The 17745-nt window shown below is 39.1% G+C and overlaps 1 protein-coding gene across 2 annotated transcripts in view; it reads right to left on the bottom strand.

Moving 5' to 3' along the window:
* Positions 1-14462, bottom strand: part of etv4 (ETS variant transcription factor 4) — a 38280-nt gene extending 23818 nt beyond the window's left edge. The window contains exons 1-4 of one of the 2 annotated variants that reach the window (XM_030122243.1): positions 14279-14462; positions 13600-13690; positions 13255-13302; positions 8274-8327 (exon numbers count right to left, since the gene is read on the bottom strand). In XM_030122243.1, the coding sequence (XP_029978103.1) occupies positions 8274-8327; positions 13255-13302; positions 13600-13690; positions 14279-14335 (250 nt within the window). In that variant the 5' untranslated portion in view covers positions 14336-14462. Of the gene's footprint in view, positions 1-8273; positions 8328-13254; positions 13303-13599; positions 13691-13881; positions 14145-14278 lie in introns of those variants that run through there. The other variant, XM_030122242.1, reaches the window with a different exon arrangement.
* Between the last annotated feature and the right edge of the window lie 3283 nt (positions 14463-17745).

Raw genomic sequence — 17745 nt, 5'->3', positions numbered from 1 at the left:
TCGATCCACCCCCACACTGTTACTGAAATGATATAATGAGCTCCCACTGCCCACCAGGGTATCATGGATGTGTATGTGTGTGTGTGTGTGTTTGCACCTGGCCTGCGTATTTAGAAATTCATGCCTTTGTGGTTTTTTTTTTGTGTGTGTGTGTGTGTGTGGGCATTCCTGTGTGAAATTCGTCTTATCAGAAGGAGATAACACATAAAGGCCGGGACACCTTGTGTGAAATTATCAGCGCACATGCCACATCCACAGTTCCTGCTCTTCTGATCTCTCCTCGCAGTCCCCTTCACCCTTTCTCAATTTCTTGATCAGAATCTCTACCGTAATGCTTCATGGCACGTTTGACCCCCCTCTTACCATTCCCCTCCCCACCCCTATCTGCCTTCATCCTGATTTATCTGTGCTTTATCTTTATCAAGTCATTTATCAGGCCTCTCCATCTCCTCCTGCTCCTCTACTGGATCAGCGAGGATCGATACGACCGTACGCTGGCTCTCAACTCGCTCTACACACCTACTGGTCTGTGTCAGCAGGTTGCTCCAAGACCCCACCCCTCCTTCACTACGGAGCTGTGTGTGTGGACTGTCAGGCCGAATGTAGAAAACCCACTCAGATCTAAGTAAAGAATGGCAAAGAATTGATTGTAAAGACTAGGGTTGCCGCTAAATGTTGAATGGTTGCAGGTAAAATGAATAAATAAACTAATAACCCCTCAAATTTTACAGGACGTCCCAACACTAATGGACAGACATTGTGATACAGTGTACTGAGGTGATATTAATCATTTCCATACGCTGAGCTAGGATCATCAAGAGGGTGAAGGATGATCCTACGAAGGCAAAATGCTTTGCAAGCAAATGTTTCTTCAACCACAAATATGTAAGTAATCTAACATTAGTCACTCAGTATGGCTGCTCAGATTAATATACATGAATAGGCACTTTCATGTCTTCATGGGGACTTGTGAAGCTAATTTATCCCACTTGCTTTATGTGCATTCATTAAACTATTCATATTCCCTTCAGACTCAGCAATATGGCCAAAAATGTTGTTGAATTAAAGCATTTTTATGTTAGAAGATGTCAAAATTATAATAAATGTCAAAGTATTACTTCCTAGTTTCTAGTCCGATTTGTACTTCTGTCTGAAAGTAAATAGTTCACAGGGTTCCTACACATTTTTCAAAGTCAAATTTAAGCACTTTTAAGGGTCTTTTTCAGACATTTCCAGCACAGCACCTTATCACTGGAGTAAAATGCATATCTACAGGAATACACATACTCATGATTATTTTTTTCTCCTTTCCATCACAATGATGTGCATTGTATTATGCTATAAACATCTAAAATTATGTTTCATAATAGTATATGTTTAGAAATTAAAGAACACAAAGTTTTATCCAAAAAAAAAGGGAAGCCACTTAGCGTTCTTCAGGCACAATTGCACCAAACCAAAGATAAAGATAAAAATGTACCGTGAATCAACCGGAAAACACCCGTTAATTTTCTTTTTTGATATTAAGTTTTATTTTTCTACATGTATCACCTCTCTGTAAGTAACTCTGGCTTGTCATCTAACCTGGCAGGGTTATTATTAAAAATAAATAAATAAATCCCATCACAGAGTTATAATTGCAAGCACTTTCAAGGACTTACACTAAAGTTCAAGCACGTTTCAGACCTTGAAAACACAACATTGAAATTCAAGCATTTTCAAGGATTTCAAGCACCAGTACAAACCATGAGTTCAGGTTTTCAACTACAAACAGTAGAATATTTCACCAGTCTGAAGCCTCCTTTTTCTCATTTTTGTTAAACTAACCTGGTGTGTTGCAACATGTCTATGCACGCTGCAAATTTGGCTTCTAGGTGCTATTTAAACACTGCAATTCTATTAAAGATGTATTTTTGTTTTAGGAATGTACATGAATAAATCATCTGATAAATCAAAACAGTAAGTGTGCTCAACATGTTTCTTCAGGTGTCGACTCATTTTTATTTGGAGTGAGAGGAGCTTTATGTTTGACTTCATACAGAACTAATGTTTATGTCACTGTTGCTGCATATATGAAGAAGAGTCTGAAAAAGTGTTGTTAAATAAATTAAATGATAGTCATTCACCCACTCTTTGGTTGGACAATTAGTATTATTTTGGGCAGAGGGTTAATATAGATCTAATCAACATAAATTGGCTTAATTATTTGATTGACAAAGCTGTTAAAATCCCATCCCTTTTATATTTAATTGAATAATTATCATAATATGTTAAATGCACAACTTAACAGCAGCGCTAAAAAAATGCCTTGAACAGGCATGATGCAAATAGAAGAATACAGCTCTGAACGTTTTGCCCTAAGCAACTCCTGTTATTTTAGGGTCCTCTCCCCCTCTTTTTTACTGCCATTCTGTTCTCTAAAACTGAGAATATTTCAGCTGTAAGGAATGTTCGAGTGCAGCCATCCTGCTGTAAACACAAACTCACAGAGAGCCGTACAGTCCGACATAAAAATGCACAGCCACGTATATGAGCATCACAGGGATGCACTAGTACAAACTCTGTCTTTTTCTTGCGCGCACACACGCAAATACACACACGCACACACACCTCCCCTGACGCTCCTGTAATAAAATACACACTGCCTTCCATTCACAAAGCTATGCTGCTGACACTCGACTGTGCTGCCTGCCTCAAAGCCCCCCTGGCCCCCTGGCTTTGACAGGGCTGTTCTGAATCAACACAGAGAAGTACAGCTTTTACTTCTCCACTGGAAGCCCTTAAATGCCTATTACACTACATGGCCTTTAAAAATCTACTTTCATTAGATTAGACTGGATAGAGATGACCAAATGTCATAAAATAGCTGGGATTCAGAATGCTAGTGTTCTCTTGTTTTATGATTATAACCACTGATTTGATAACAACACATGGAGGTGGACTGATAGTGGTATTTTAAAGGCAGATGTGGGAATGGGGGTTCGGAGAAGTAAAAAAGCAGATTTTCAGAAATAAAATATGTTTGGTGTGTTGAACTGAACATGTAACATCAAACCTACAACAACAATCATCAAGGTGTGAGCGATTTTTTGGGGAACGAATACATTCACCTGTTGAGAATCCTAATATTAGCCACATTCTGCCTCTACTTGTAGTCTCTAGTAGTCAAATGTCCTTTTTGTGATTAATTAGGTAAAACATATGTAACGGTCAAATCAGCTAATTCTTTTTTTTTACATCACAGATTATATTAAAGATGACCAAAAATAGGATTATGATTACTCCAAGACAGTACATGGAAGTAGAAAGTCCAAAACTTTGTCAGAACACAAAGTTGCACACCAAATATGCAGGAAAAAGAGTTCTTTAAAAGCTGTATAATGTTGTCAGATGTTGTCTGACAGACAAATAGGCTCTTTTAGGTGTTGTTCCTGGTAGAATAACGTCCCCCACAGTCATGAATGAAGGTTCACTCCCCTTAACTCAATGTGCTGCCTCAGCCAGTCTCTCACAACCAGCCCATTCATAAAACTGCAGGGCTGAAGTTTGTGTGAGTAGAAAGTGTATATCTCTGTGTGTATGTGTGTGTGTGTGCGCGCACCAGATCAGTATGTGTGTGTAAATGGATGAAAGCCTGTCAAAAGAAATCACCCGTTCACTTAAGAGAAGTCAACCATTTAGTCATAAGAGCAAATTTGTGTGAGTGCGGAGGAAAACAAAACACACAGGATCACCGCAACAAACACGTTCATTGAAGAAGCCTCGCCTCCCCAGAGCGAGCGAGCGAGCGAGCAAGCGAGAAAGAGAGCGGCATCCATGCATATCTGGCAGGCACCTGGCTGTTTTTGCACACTTTGTTGCATAGCAGCTGTATTTTGGAAAGTGGAGAACACAGGGCTGCATGTTTCTCTTTAGGGGAGAGAGGGAGCAACGGAGGGAGGAGGGAGGGGCTCGATTCACCCATCGCCCCATGCTCCAAATGGGGCCTGATTGGGCCAGTTCTGATCCAGAAAAACAACCCAAACAAGAGGAAGGCTGTGAATTCATGACAAGGCAGAACACACAGAGCCAACAAGCCACGCTGCTGGGAGGATTTAGCTGGAGCTTGCATACTTCTACCTTTTCTTTCTTTTTTCTCTCTCGCTCTTAACTTCCTCTGCTCTGCTCAGTTCTCCTATTTTTTTTCTTTTGCTAGACTTGCTCTCAGAAAAGCACTGTAACAGCATTCTATAGCCACAACTTCCTATATAATTACTGCAAGGCACAAAGCTAAACAATCGTCCCACACAGCTCAGAAATCGCTGGATTAGTTCACATCTTGGAACACTCAAAATGTGCAGCGAAAAAGAGAGAGACAGAAAGACAGAGGTAGAAAGAGAAAAGGGAAAGGGGAGGGGGAGCTGTCCAGATTCTTAAATTCAACTTAGTTTGTACAGACACAGGAAGGGAGGGAGGGGTTTGGAGTATCCACTTGGAGAGGAGGAGGAGGATGGCGCGGGGGGGGGGGGGGGGGGGGGGGGCATCGGAGAGGGTGATCTGTAGTACTTTAGGGCTTTTTTTATGAATGAAGACCGAAGGAGAGAGAGCAGCCGAGAAAAGAGAAGGGGGAGGGAGAGGCACACTTCCTCTTACGCACGCAGGGAAGAAAATTTATGAATGGGTCACATCTCTCGAGCTGCTCCAAGTGTAAACAACATACTTGGACAAAGAAGAACGGGCTCTCGGCGCAAGCTGTGCCTCAACAAATGTTCCAGTGGTGGCCTTTTTAGTGTTTTTGACACAGAAGTAAAGTAGTGACATGTTTAAACAATTTAGATTTAATTAAGTATGTGTATTTTAACTTTGACTGGCACCTCCATGTGTTTCTTCCCTGCAGGCAACAGACAAAGAATCTGTCCAACACCCTATTAGCTGGGTGCTGTCAGCCACAAAATGCAAACATAAATCCTCTCTTTTCCCCTTGGAGAGACTCCAATCGAATCCTACACTTTACATTTTGCGTGCATTTTTGTTACGGTGGAACTGTTTTTGTAGAAAAGCTGATCTGTGACATCTGCGTAGAAAGCAGTGTACAGGCTGTTATCGTGGATGTGGGTAACCGAGACACCGTTAGCTGAAGTCAAACCACAAATGGCAACAAAACAGACTACGGCACAAACTTCAGGCAGGCGCACATGAATCTTACTCCACATAATGAAACTTTAAAGCCTTGTTTCCGTGCACAGGCAATCACATTACATCAATGGAAAAAATATGGCACACCGTTATCACCAATGGCTCAATTACCTTTAAATACACACAGGCAGGTCAGCAAGTACATTAATGTTGCATGTTTGCATAACCTTCTCTCAATGGCAGCCTGCAGACAGAGCACGCTTGTTAGCTGCAAACCGAAGGCGAGTGCACCAGATGAGATAGATTTACCAGATGTGCAGGTATTGCACAATCCCTTCTCACCCCGGCCCTCCTTTGCCCCCTCCCCTTCCTTAATCTAACATTCCAAAATGTCCAAATGTTTCTGCCTCTGTCCATTTGGTGTTTCCTTTACTCTTTCTTTTCCTCTCCTTCACCACACCCATTCAGGTAACAGCCTGACTCAGTAAACAACTATGTTTAATTCTATTAGTGCTTTTTGTTTTGTTTTTTATATAAATGTAAGCCTCCATTATATTCTCATCACCTGGGATTAGATCTTTTATACGTGTTTCGAAAACATGTGAGTCACCTGTTTTTGACCTATATGACACACTGTGGCTGGTATTTGATTTAGAATGAGAAAAGATGAAGCTTTTTATTTACTGTTTTGTTGAATTCTTGATTCTGATTGGTGAATAGATGCATTGTATGGTTATTTTTGTAAAACAGACCAGCTTTTCTACAGAGCAAACCTCTTCAGATCAAGGCCGGGGAAAAAAATTTGGTGTCTTCCTCGGATCTCCATTCTTTCATCATTGAAACAATGAAATGATATGACATTAATTCAGTGGTTCCCAACCTTTTTTGGCTCATGAGCCTATTTTAACATAACATAATTTCTGGCAACCCCAGACATTCAAAACGGAGACATTTTTTTGCTAAAATTAATTTGTTTTTGATCATGTAATAGTTTGCTATAATATGTTGCAAATAAATGTTAATTTTAGATGACATTTAGGCTATATAATGTATATTATTATTGACAGAGGGAGAAAAACTAGAAATTTAAGGTGACCCCATTTGAATTCCAACTGACCCCACATGGGGTCCCAACCCCAAGGTTGAAAAACATTGCATTAATTCATGCTAATACAGTAAAATATGGATCCAGGCAAGGTTCTAACAGTTTTGGATTTTTCATTATAGTTTATTTTTTATTTAGTTTTAACTTTTTTTCCCTCTCATTCGGTTAGTTTTAATTCATTTTTAGAGCAGGTTTACTAGTTTTTATTAGTTTTCAGTTTTTTCTAAATACTTAGTTTTAGTTTAGTTTTTTTAATATATATATATATATATATATATATCTTTTATCTTCTCCATCATATTCAAATAAATCCCGTACAGGACTCTGCTGCTTTCTCCCAACTTTAGTCTCCATGTTTCCAGGTAGAGTGGGGACCAGAAGACGACTGGAAACCACAAGTGACCACAAGTGACGGACCGTGAAGTGTCGTATGGTGCTGCTAGCTAAAATTGCTAGAGCGAAATGAATCGATTTCGTATCAATCCGACATTGACAAAGACGAAAAGGAAGGGAATTTTATCCATCATTTTTATGTTTTAGTTTTGTAAGCACACAATACAGTTTCAGTTAGTTATTGGTTTTTCTTTTAACTATAGTTTTTATTTATTTCAGTTAATGAAAATGTTTTTTCAATTCTAGTTTTCGTCATTTCGTTAGTTTTCGTTAATGATAATAACCTTGGATCCAGGTTCCTGTTTTGGGTGGATCTTTTGAAAGGCAGCTACCTACAGTTATAACCCTAGAATCTAACACCATTTTATTTTATCAGATCATTTTGTTACCAGAATTTGCGTCAAATAAAAATGTAGCAGTGTAATAAGCAGAATAATGTACAGTGAGCTGAACTTTACACTGACATTACCCACTCTGCGTTTTTTTTTCTCACAGTAATGACATACTTGGTGTACATTATCCTTTACTTATGCACAGATTAAAGACCCCATGCAGGAACCAGGACAAACAGAAAGATGAATGTATTTATAGTGACTTGTCAGCTTCAGTTTCCATCACTCAGAGTTGAAAAGAGATGCTCCGACTGGACTTTGTGGCTTTTGACTGTGACCAGCAGGGACACTGTCTGTCAACGCAGGAGTGTCTCTGCTGTGTATAAGTGAGCTGCCCGTCAAACTGAAGCCCCCGTGACCCTGCAAATCATACCCAGGTCAACCGTTAGCAGAGGCCTGACAGCTGATTGGCTGACAGGCCAGGGGTTAAGTAGACATGACCTCTATGTGCCCCTGAGTTCATCTGCACTTCCTCCCTTGCATTGTTGGCCAACAGAGAGCAACAATGTTTCACCGAGCATGTGTCACATAAGGGCTGGACAGTTGTGACATAGGACTGGTTAAATCACATGATGTTTACACACAAAAGACGGCCAGAGTTCAGATGGAGGAAACGCCGCTGAATGGAACTGAAAGCTGTCAGTTTTACTTTGGAGATGAGTTTATTCTTGAGGTATTTCAAGTTCCCTTTAAGTTGCCATGCTTACCATTTCAGTGTCATTACTAAAGATGCAAAGGCCTGAAGTATGTTGAATAGAACAAAAAAAAAAACTGTTTGTAGAGCGACACGTACTCCCACCCAGATCCTGAATCACCATTGTTGAAACGCACAACAAGAAAGGGAAACTCATTCAAATAGCCGCTCAGTTGTGCAGCCCAGGAATTTGCTTTTCTATTTTACACCTTCCGATCTGCACAAAAGACCATCTTTGTACCTGCGCCTTGAATAATTTTTTTACTGGTTTCCTGGGCCGTACCCATTCAGCTTTTCAAAGCCATGCAAATACATGATGGTGGCGCACAATGCTAGCATCCAAATTCACTTCATGATGGTTGGCTCATTAGGCTTTCTGTTTCTGCATAGCTTTGTCTGCCAAAGAGATTACTGTAACATCAGCGAGTTACAGTATCCCCCACCTAAGCCTCTGGCAGTTTAACAGCCTGAATTTGACCGCTAGTTTCATTCTCATTTTCTTCCACTCATTCTCTCGAAGTAATGACACATATACAAAAAGGGATGATGCAAAAATTGAAAGCTGAGTACTCACAGTTTTCAGAATGAAAATCAGGAACAAATTGCTCATCGCTGTCAGGAACCTGAGCTGAAATAAGAAAAGAAAAAGAGGAAATATTTTAACATGATTGCATTTTAGACAAATTGATTCATCTTTGTGTCTCCCTTTGTTCCCATCCTCTTGATCTTTCTGGTATTAAGTAATGGCGGGCTGGACATTCAACCAAAAACCTTTACCAAAAGTTTTCTTTTCTTTTTCAGCGTGCCAGTACCTTGTTATCCATAGACCAATGTAATACAGGCAAGATTTACATGAAGCGTTGGTAAAACAGATGGATGCTAATCTGCTCCAAGTGTCCCAGATAGTTGATGATATACAGTCTCTTGTGCGTCAGTTTCCAGAGTTCAGAGAAAATGGAAAACTGAACCACAAGTGAAACATTTGTCATGCCACTATGAAGACAGAGCTGAAGTATCACTGTGAAAAATCATGGGTAAACCCCTGAGAGAGGAACATATATTTGAACATTACTTCATAGTATTAAGTCAATCTGAGAGGAAACTCCATTTCTTCTTAATCCTTTATCGGGCAAGTGATTATTTTTGGTAATTTCCTCAAACATTAAAGATGGGGTCAATCTTGTGCCTTAGTGAGGTCCATTAGTATGTTGGTTTTTATAACATTATACAGTGATTCAGAGAGATTTTATGGACATTTTGAAGTTGTAAATAGTGAATATGAGTGATTTTTGTCAGTTTATGACCTTATTACAGTTATTTTATTGCATGTGTTTACTTTTTAGCAAGTGCTGCTCAGACATTTTAAAGCAACAGGAGGTAGATGACAATGTCCAATAACACACAAAGGTTGAAATTTTGAATTTCAGAGTATTTCAATGAGTGTCCTATAAATGGTTAATACGTCAACATTCTATTTCTATACAAGCAATTCCTTATATTCCTCTAAACAAAAAATTTGCTAAAAGTAACCAGATTTCCAAGATCAAACTTGACTTTATACCAAACAAGACGTGTGCGCCACTAGCTTTTTTACCAGTTTTTGTCTTGTTTCCATTGTGGAAATCCAGGCAGACTAAACAGGCTGTTCTGGCTGAACGAGTGGGGAAATCCATCATGAAGTGTGAGGAATTACCTACACTGATTCAACGTCTCTCCGTCCGAAGATGTAGGGGACATTGCCTAACAGCAGAGAAGTAGCCTGGATTATCTCTTTTTGGTAAATGTCAAGTCACTCTGAAAGTCACACTACCGTAGAAGTGGATCTTAACTCAAACAAATCCTAACTAAAAGCAGGAGTAGAAATGTTGAAGTGAAACAAAACTAGATCTTTTATTTAAATGTTATTATCAAGAAATGATTCATGTGTTTCTTATGGCTATATTTAATGAAAAAAATAAAACATCTGATCCTTCTACTTTGGTCAAGCAGTATTTGCAAATCACCCCGTATTTCAGCCTGGTTACATTACTGTGATGCATAATGTCAGATGTAGCAGTAAGAATATATAGCCAGCTTGCACTGAATTGTAAAAATAGATACAAATGCAGTAATGTAGTACGCTTAATTACTGATAAGTGTATTGCATTGGTGTACCATTACAAAAACAGCCAGGGGTCCTGATTAGGCACTTTCACATGCTGAAAATCATCTCACTGAATAAGCACAGTCAGTAATGCCAAGCCCAGGTGCAGCAGAGCTAGACAGACGCTATTGTACGGCCCTTTTTTTAGAAATCCAAATCCATTCACAATTGTCCTTTAGAGCTTTGGACTTTGAGTCACACAAACAGATTAGAAAAGCCCAAATCATTTGCCTGCCAAGTGCCAACACCCCACTAGGGGTGAGGAGGTCAGCTTCACCCACTGAGCCAATGAGTTCCATGGCATTTCATTCCCTATGTTTGAATTAATGACCTATCCCTTCACATAGAGCACAACTAGAACCAGCAACCCTTTACTGTGGAAGTGCTCCAGCTCCACACTTTTCTAGGGGTTTTTAAAGTGTTTCCATTTCTTGGGAGTCACACTTACGTCATGGTGCAGGCTAAGTGGTAGGGAAAAGTTGATGGCTATCATTAAATATCATAAACCCAATCAGGGATGTAATGGGCTACAAAAACAAAATGGCACCACATTGCTGCTCACATAAATGAGCCAAGCCTAGTGTGTGGATACAAAGCCATTTTCTGTATAATTCAAATAAAAACTGGGTTGTAAATATTAGAAATTCTCACAAATCACTTGAGTGTTTCTCCCTTAAACTAGCAGATTGCAGAGTCTGCTGTAACTGTGCACCAAAGCATGCTGTAACTTCACCCAGTCAAGCAAAAGAGTCCAAATCTGACCCAGCATTTAACCTCAGTGGCCTTTCTGCTCTCTCACTTCATCCAGTATGGTTTCCAGACAATGATACACAACACAGAAACCAGAACGGAGAAAGAGCGAGAGAGACAGAGGGCAAAAAGAGGAAATCAGAAATTCAAATCCACTTTCTTGTCGTCACACTCCTCCTTCCTGTGCAGAGGAAACCGGATGATGGCGTTTTGGAGCATGTTCAGATAAATGACATCGATTTCTTATATAATGCCACATCCTGTGGCTTACTATACCATAATAATATTACCCCCTTTTAACTTTTCTGTCTCCTGCCCCCAGGGGGAGAAATAAAGCTGTTGTGTAAGACAGAACAGAGGCCACTACTTATTTCTGCAGATTCAACAATCAATCATTTTCACTAGTTTCAACATGTCCAAAACAGAACATGCTGGACCTCATCATGAAGAAGAAAAAAAAGGCCGATGATGAGCATTAGACAGTATCGCAACCCTGGTTCTTTGCAAGCGTGTGTCTGTCTCATGAGCGTCTGCTTGGCTTCACAGTGCTGTGTGTGTGTGTGTGTGTGTGCGTGTGTGTGTGTCGTCCTATGCACGTATGAGCGCTTGCATGTGTATCCGATTTGTTTCCAGGAACACCTCGTCAGGGGCTTTGAGATGCAAGTCAGCACAAGAAGGAAAGTGTGTTTATACGAGCAGAGACGCATGTTCCCCCCGATGCTTCCAGGCACCTTGAATGACTTTTTTTTCTCTCGGTGGGAGATCCTGGGTGGAGCTAGGCAGCCTCAGTCATATAAACCTAAAGGCCCATGAGACAAGATGTGACAAGCTCCTGAACTCTTGCCATTCAGTACTTCGCCCTTTCTGTCTCTTGCTCTCTTCCGCTCTGCTTTTGGGGGAAAAAAAAGAAAAAAATCCCTCCAGCAACCCAGTTTTACAATCTCGGTGAATCCCTCACAACTGCAATCAGTCATGATAAGGTCTTTAATTAATTCAACAGGAAAGGAGAGGTCTTAGCCATGGAAGCTGAAAACAAGCCAGTACTTAGCATTAAATAACACTTTGATGAAGTTATACTTCCATCTTTCAGCCTTCCTTATATGCCATGTTCACCTTTTATGACTCAACAATAAGTCAGTGCCTAATCTGTGAATCTAGCACAGAAAGGCACCCGTTACAAAAATACTTTTTCATACCTGTTTCTTGGAGTACGTGTATGAAATATCACTTTTTTATTTCCAAGGTTTGAAATTGTCTGTCTGATCTTGGATACTCATAAATTTTTAGAAACACTTCGAAAAGCAAATTAGGTCTATTTTTAAGGGTTTTAAAGTAGATCCACAAAGAAAAGCAGCCAATTTAAAAAAAAAAAAAGCAGAATTAGAACAAAACTACATGTATAACTAGATACTTCAAGAAGACAACTAGAGAGTGTGTGTGTTTTTTACAGGGAAAAACACCTTCAGAGGGTGGTCTTTTGCCAAATGTGTGAATTCAAAAAGGCTTCAACTTTAAAGTGAGCCCCATTGTTGAAGTTTTATTGGTACTGGCTCTTGCTTTTGTCACTGGTGTGAAGCGAACTTGCTGGGCTTCGACACTGCATAAGAAATGGTGAATGGGTTAGCATGGATACAGCATTGTTTGCCATAAACAGTAGCTGGCCAGGCAGTGAGCTCTTAAAATTAAAAAAAAGTCTTGCTTGTCTCAGCAGCAGCAGCAGACAGTAGTTGTGTCATCAGTGTTTCTGACAGCGAATTGCCGTACTTCTGCTGTGTTGTGTGTGACTCAGTCAATACTGGGACTCGATGTGATCAAAATCTTGACCATATCTAACGTAACACTGTCCAGGGTTCAGTGAACATAACCTAGAAATATCATGAAATTCAACCCCATAACAACTGCTCTGATGTTCAGAGCAGCGGCCATATGCACCATACTAATAAGAAACATGGAAATACAGAGTTTACTCCAAATGGTCATTTCTACCATGACTAGACACATTTATCAGCTTTGTGTTTCACATTCACAAATATCAATTGCATTTTCCCCTCATGCTTCCACTTCACTACATACCAAACCTGCGGACTTAATTTACTTTTAACTTTAAGCTCCTATAGATGCTGACTCCTGCCACGGTCTGCTCCAGGTTAGCCCTTCTGACTCACACCTTAGTGTTGTTTTCCACCTCCTGACATACAGTGTAATTACTCTATTAGAGCTCACGTCACCATTGTACTTATTAAGTCTACTAGCTGACAATTGCGTCTGACTGGGCCTCATTTCATTGCTATGTGCCTTTGAGTGACACAAGCCAAATACCCTGTTTGTTTGCATTGGCTGCTGCCTGGCACGCATAACTACATGCCAACATGGCCAAAATAGGACATGCTCAAAGCTAATAATGTCCCGTCTGTGTTCTCTCTTGCCTCTTGTTTTTTTTTTTTTTTTTTTTTTTCTGTTGTATAGTTTATGAGCATGTGTAATACATCAGATGATTGTGAATCTGTATTGACATCATTTACAACAGCAAAACAAAACACTATGAGGCATGTTCTAAACGCTAAAGGACCACAACAGAAAAAAACTGGATTTTTAATTTTTTTTTTTAAGTATTGCATTAAGTGCCATTAAATAGAAAAATATGAAGAACAGAACAACTCACCTTCTGTGAGCCATGTCTCTTGGAGTTGGCTTAAATCCTGGAAGAGGTCTGCATAGAAAGAAGAAATATTCTAAAATCAGCTTTTTGCCCAAAAAAAAAACAAAAAAAAAAACAAAAAAAAAAAAAAAACAGCTGAGAGGAAAATGAAAATCACCTTAATATGAAGGTATTTCACACTAAAAGTTAAAGTCCAGAATGTACCACCACATCATTAACACATTTAAAAGTGTCTGGATTTGGTCTGACATTGCCTCGGGTTCACAGACCATGGAAACCTGATGTTGCCATGACATGTAAAGAGACTTGAGGCTGAAATTGTGAACTTCCACTGAGATGATCCTTTACCTTCAGATTCCTGAGGGGGTAATTCTGTGTCCATGTATTTCCTTTTTGCTGCCATCAACAGTCTATTTAGGGGCCCATTTCCTTGCGACTTCTGCAGAACCCATAGATGTTAGAGAAAAGAAATGAGAAACAGAGTCCATTAGGGCATTTCCAGTACATGAGTGTCAAACCACTTAGAGAGACAGAATTAAAATGATGCACTTATGGAGCCTGAACAATAACAACAACAACAATAATAATATAATAATAATAAATTTCCATGAGCTTAAAATGAGAGCCTACTGCAGCATGATGAACACCATGTTCCTCAGAAAACAACACATTTGTCAGTTGTGGAAGCAATCTTGGAAAAACAAACGCGTTGTTTGCGTCTGAAGTAAGTGACCATTTGGCACACATTGACGCCTTCTGCTAAAGTCTCCTTTAGTAGCAATTCTCTAACCAACATTTTTTAATGCACTGCTTTCTACGGTTTAGTCTGAACGCCGTTGAAAATTTGGTGACAGTTAAACCGGAGCGGAATACTTTCTTTCGCGCATTCAGCTGCTTCAGCCCAAACTCGTGCAGAGACGAGACGGAGGAAGATAAAGCCCCGGTAGCCGTGCTCCTAAAAAAAAAAACAAAAAAAACAACCCGGCCAAAAAGCACTCAAGAAACAGAAGAGTTCATCCATACGTACATTTGCTAAAGTGTAAGGCACTTGCTGGTCCAAATATCCATCCATCTTATAATCCATCCGTTAACCGTTTGTGGTCATTTAGGCTGAGTTGAGTGAGATCCACGCAGCCTGCAGAGAGAGGGAGCGCTGCTTGTGAATGGAGCTGCGTGGAGGCTGCATGCATAATGAGCTCCATTCACAAAAAATGCCGAGGGGAAGTGATGGCGAGTGATTACCCAGCGGGCTGCTGCCCTCTGTACAAATCTCTTTTTTTGTTTGTGACAGACAGCTTGTCATTTACTTTTAACTCTTCAGGTAGTTTTTAAACTCGTTTATGCTGAAAACAGGGATTTTGTTGATATGTAGAAGAAGCTGCGTTGTTTTGGTTTTTATCCATTACGCACTGCGCGCGCTTCTAGTTTTCCTTTTTTTCCCCCCTTTTTTAAAAATCCTTTTTCTTTCTTTCTTTTTTATTTCATTTTTTGATTTTATTATTATTATTTTAATTATTTTTTTTATATATATATTTTTTCTTCTTCTAGTTTTCCAAAAGCGGTCACAGTACACAGTGCGTCTTTTTTTAAAAAATTATTATATTGATGGTTATTTATTTATTAAAAGTTTATTTCTTGCAGGTTTTTTTTTTTTTTTTTGCCACGTCTGCCCACATTGCCACATTCTGCTCCACTTGGACTCAGGAAAGAACTACAGAGTCGAAGCCGTGTCGGGAAACAGATGTTGCGCTTTAGTTTACGCACAGCAACAAAACCAAACCTCCTCTTAGATAAAGAGTGATTCGATATTTGCCAGTTTCAGTGCATTTACAGTGAAGTGCTTTTCACTGCTGTCATTTCTGTAACATACATGAGTGTTGAGATTTTCGGCGCAGACTTGCTTTTCTTGCTCCAGCCACAGGTGCTTCGTGATTGGTCGATTTCCTCTTTCAGGGGCTCAAATTTCTCGCCTTTGTCCTGATGAATACACTGACTTATGAATGAAGTCTCGGTTCTCTCTTTAAGCCAATCAACAACTCGGTAGACCGGATCCTAGCAACGGTGGGCGGAGCTTGGGCCACAGCAGCCAATCGTCTGGCGCCCACAGCGGGCTTTATACTGGATTTTCCAGTTGTTTTTCATTCACAAAAAGGCAGAGAGGGAAAGTTAGGGGGGAAAAAAAAACTTCCATTCATAAAAACCTGCCCTGGCACGAACGTTCTGTCATGTTTTTCTTTTCCTGCCCAGACACACTCAAAGAAGAAGTTTGTTTACTTCACTGCATGTCTCTACCCTCTGTTTATTAGATTACAAAGCAGTGAATCCAAGCAGGCTGGGGTGAACAAAACAGAATAACCTCTGCAAAAATCCTCAAAATGAACATCAAAACTGACATGAACTCATCCAGGGCTATGTATTTTTGCATTTTTGTGGTTTTAGGTCTACACCACAGAGAAACCGCAGGATTTAAAGTTGTCCGTGAGTCTTTGTAAGACAAACAGGATGATGAAATGCATCTTGCTTGTCTTAATGTTCCTATCTAAGAACAGCCAGCAGCCAGGAGACAGGAAAGAAAGTTCTGATGGGATCTAAGTTATACGTCAGTGGTGGAAACAATTTGAACCAGTACACCACCTGACATACACAACGTAATATTTAGAAGCACATACACACTCGTTTTCTTCTTCTGTTTATATCCATTTCAATCTCCATAACAGGTGATACTCTACATGCGATTTCCTGCTTAATGTTATTTAGATGCACATTTAGATGTACATGGTGCGCTCTAAATATTACATCAACTCTTTTCCAGCCAGTTGGACGGGCTCAAGGACTTTATGATCAAGGACCATAATGGCTGTGTGGTACTTGTCTCATTCAATTTAAGTCATACACTATTATTTGTAACCTTACAGAGCTTTTTAGTGTAGCCTGGTAGATTGATTTAAAGAGTTTACCCCGATCAGTTCATTTTTATAATTTAATAGTAACCCTTTAACAACGGCAATTTCTCGGGCACTGCATTTTGCACTTTACAGCATTCAAATTACTGTAACTCCTGAATTATTAGTGTTATCTACAAAATTCAAACAGCATCGGAAAGCTGATATCCTGAGCTCTCCAACACTATATAACACTTTACAAGTACAAGAAGAAAGGAACCGTTTCAGAGACTTCCACACAGGCTTAAAAACACCTGGAAATAACAAAAAATATGAAGCCATAATATGGATACTGAATGTTCAAGACCTAAAAGCATGTTTGAGCAGATGTAAAATAGTTGAAAGTTTATTTCTGCAATCTCAAAATGTTTTGTTATGGATATTTACAGTTGTTTCTGACCATGAACATACTAAAAATTTCAAGTCTGTTTTTTCTTTTTTACTAAAACCCACTGTTTGAAGCATTTATTATTTCTAATAATGATAATTAATGGCCAGATATTGAAAGTTAAGTTCTTCCTGAAAACAAAGGTTTAAAAGAATTGGCAAAAAGACATTTTCTGACGCTTTTATTGCAAAGAAAACATGAAAACACCTAGGCAGCCTGTTGTAATGGCAGGCTTAAAAGGGTTAATGGATTCTTGCACAATTAGAGTATTTACAAGAAACATGTTGCTTTGTGACCATGGAATCCCACAGTTCTCTGTGAAAAAGAATACTTTTGTTTGTGACTCATCTGTTGGTCAAAAGTATGCAGATTAATGTTTTCAATTGGGAAAAAAAATGGTGTTGTTTAGGTTTGGTGTAAAACCTGAAAAAGAAGAAGAAGAAGAAGTTTATATGTGGTGTCAACCCCCCCCCACACACACACACACACAAACACCCAAGTTTTAAATACATAGACAAGAATAAAGACTAAAAACAGTAAAAAACAGAATTTTAAATAGAATATTAAAAAATATTTAACCCATAAAGACCCAAACATCCACCGTCACCCAAAAGCATCTACTGATCTAAACTGTTGATCCACTAATCCTATCAATCCATGTAAAAAAGTGATGTAAAATGGAGTTTGTCATCTTTTCATGGTCATCAACTATGACCCATTTGGATATTCAGAGGCTCCGCAGTAAACATGGAAACACCGTCATCTTCCACAACATTGATTCACCAGTAAAACCCATGAAGTTGGATCAATGACAGTGGATGGAAACACTTGTTTTATATTCAGTTAATCATATATTTTACTGAAAAAGTCCCTTTTTCTTCAGTTTTTTTTCTGTTTTGAAATAAAAACCTTGAATTCAATCTGAGCTTTTATGAACATCTACATGATCACTCAATTAAACATAGCAAAATAGATGATTTTCACTTTAAAAAATTCAAAATTTAGAGGATTTATTTAATAATAAATGGTGATAAATCACTTAAGAAAGGTTAAATAGAGAAAAAAAATTATTTGGGAACTGCCACAAAGGTCACATTTGTCCTTATGGGTTAAAGTAAATAAAGAAAAGTGCAGATAAAACCCTTTTCAGTCGCCATTTGCAGA

This window comes from Sphaeramia orbicularis, chromosome 19 (assembly GCF_902148855.1).
Source record: "Sphaeramia orbicularis chromosome 19, fSphaOr1.1, whole genome shotgun sequence".
In the NCBI taxonomy this organism is placed as follows: Eukaryota; Metazoa; Chordata; class Actinopteri; order Kurtiformes; family Apogonidae; genus Sphaeramia; species Sphaeramia orbicularis.
This window is presented reverse-complemented; position numbering and strand designations above follow the sequence as displayed.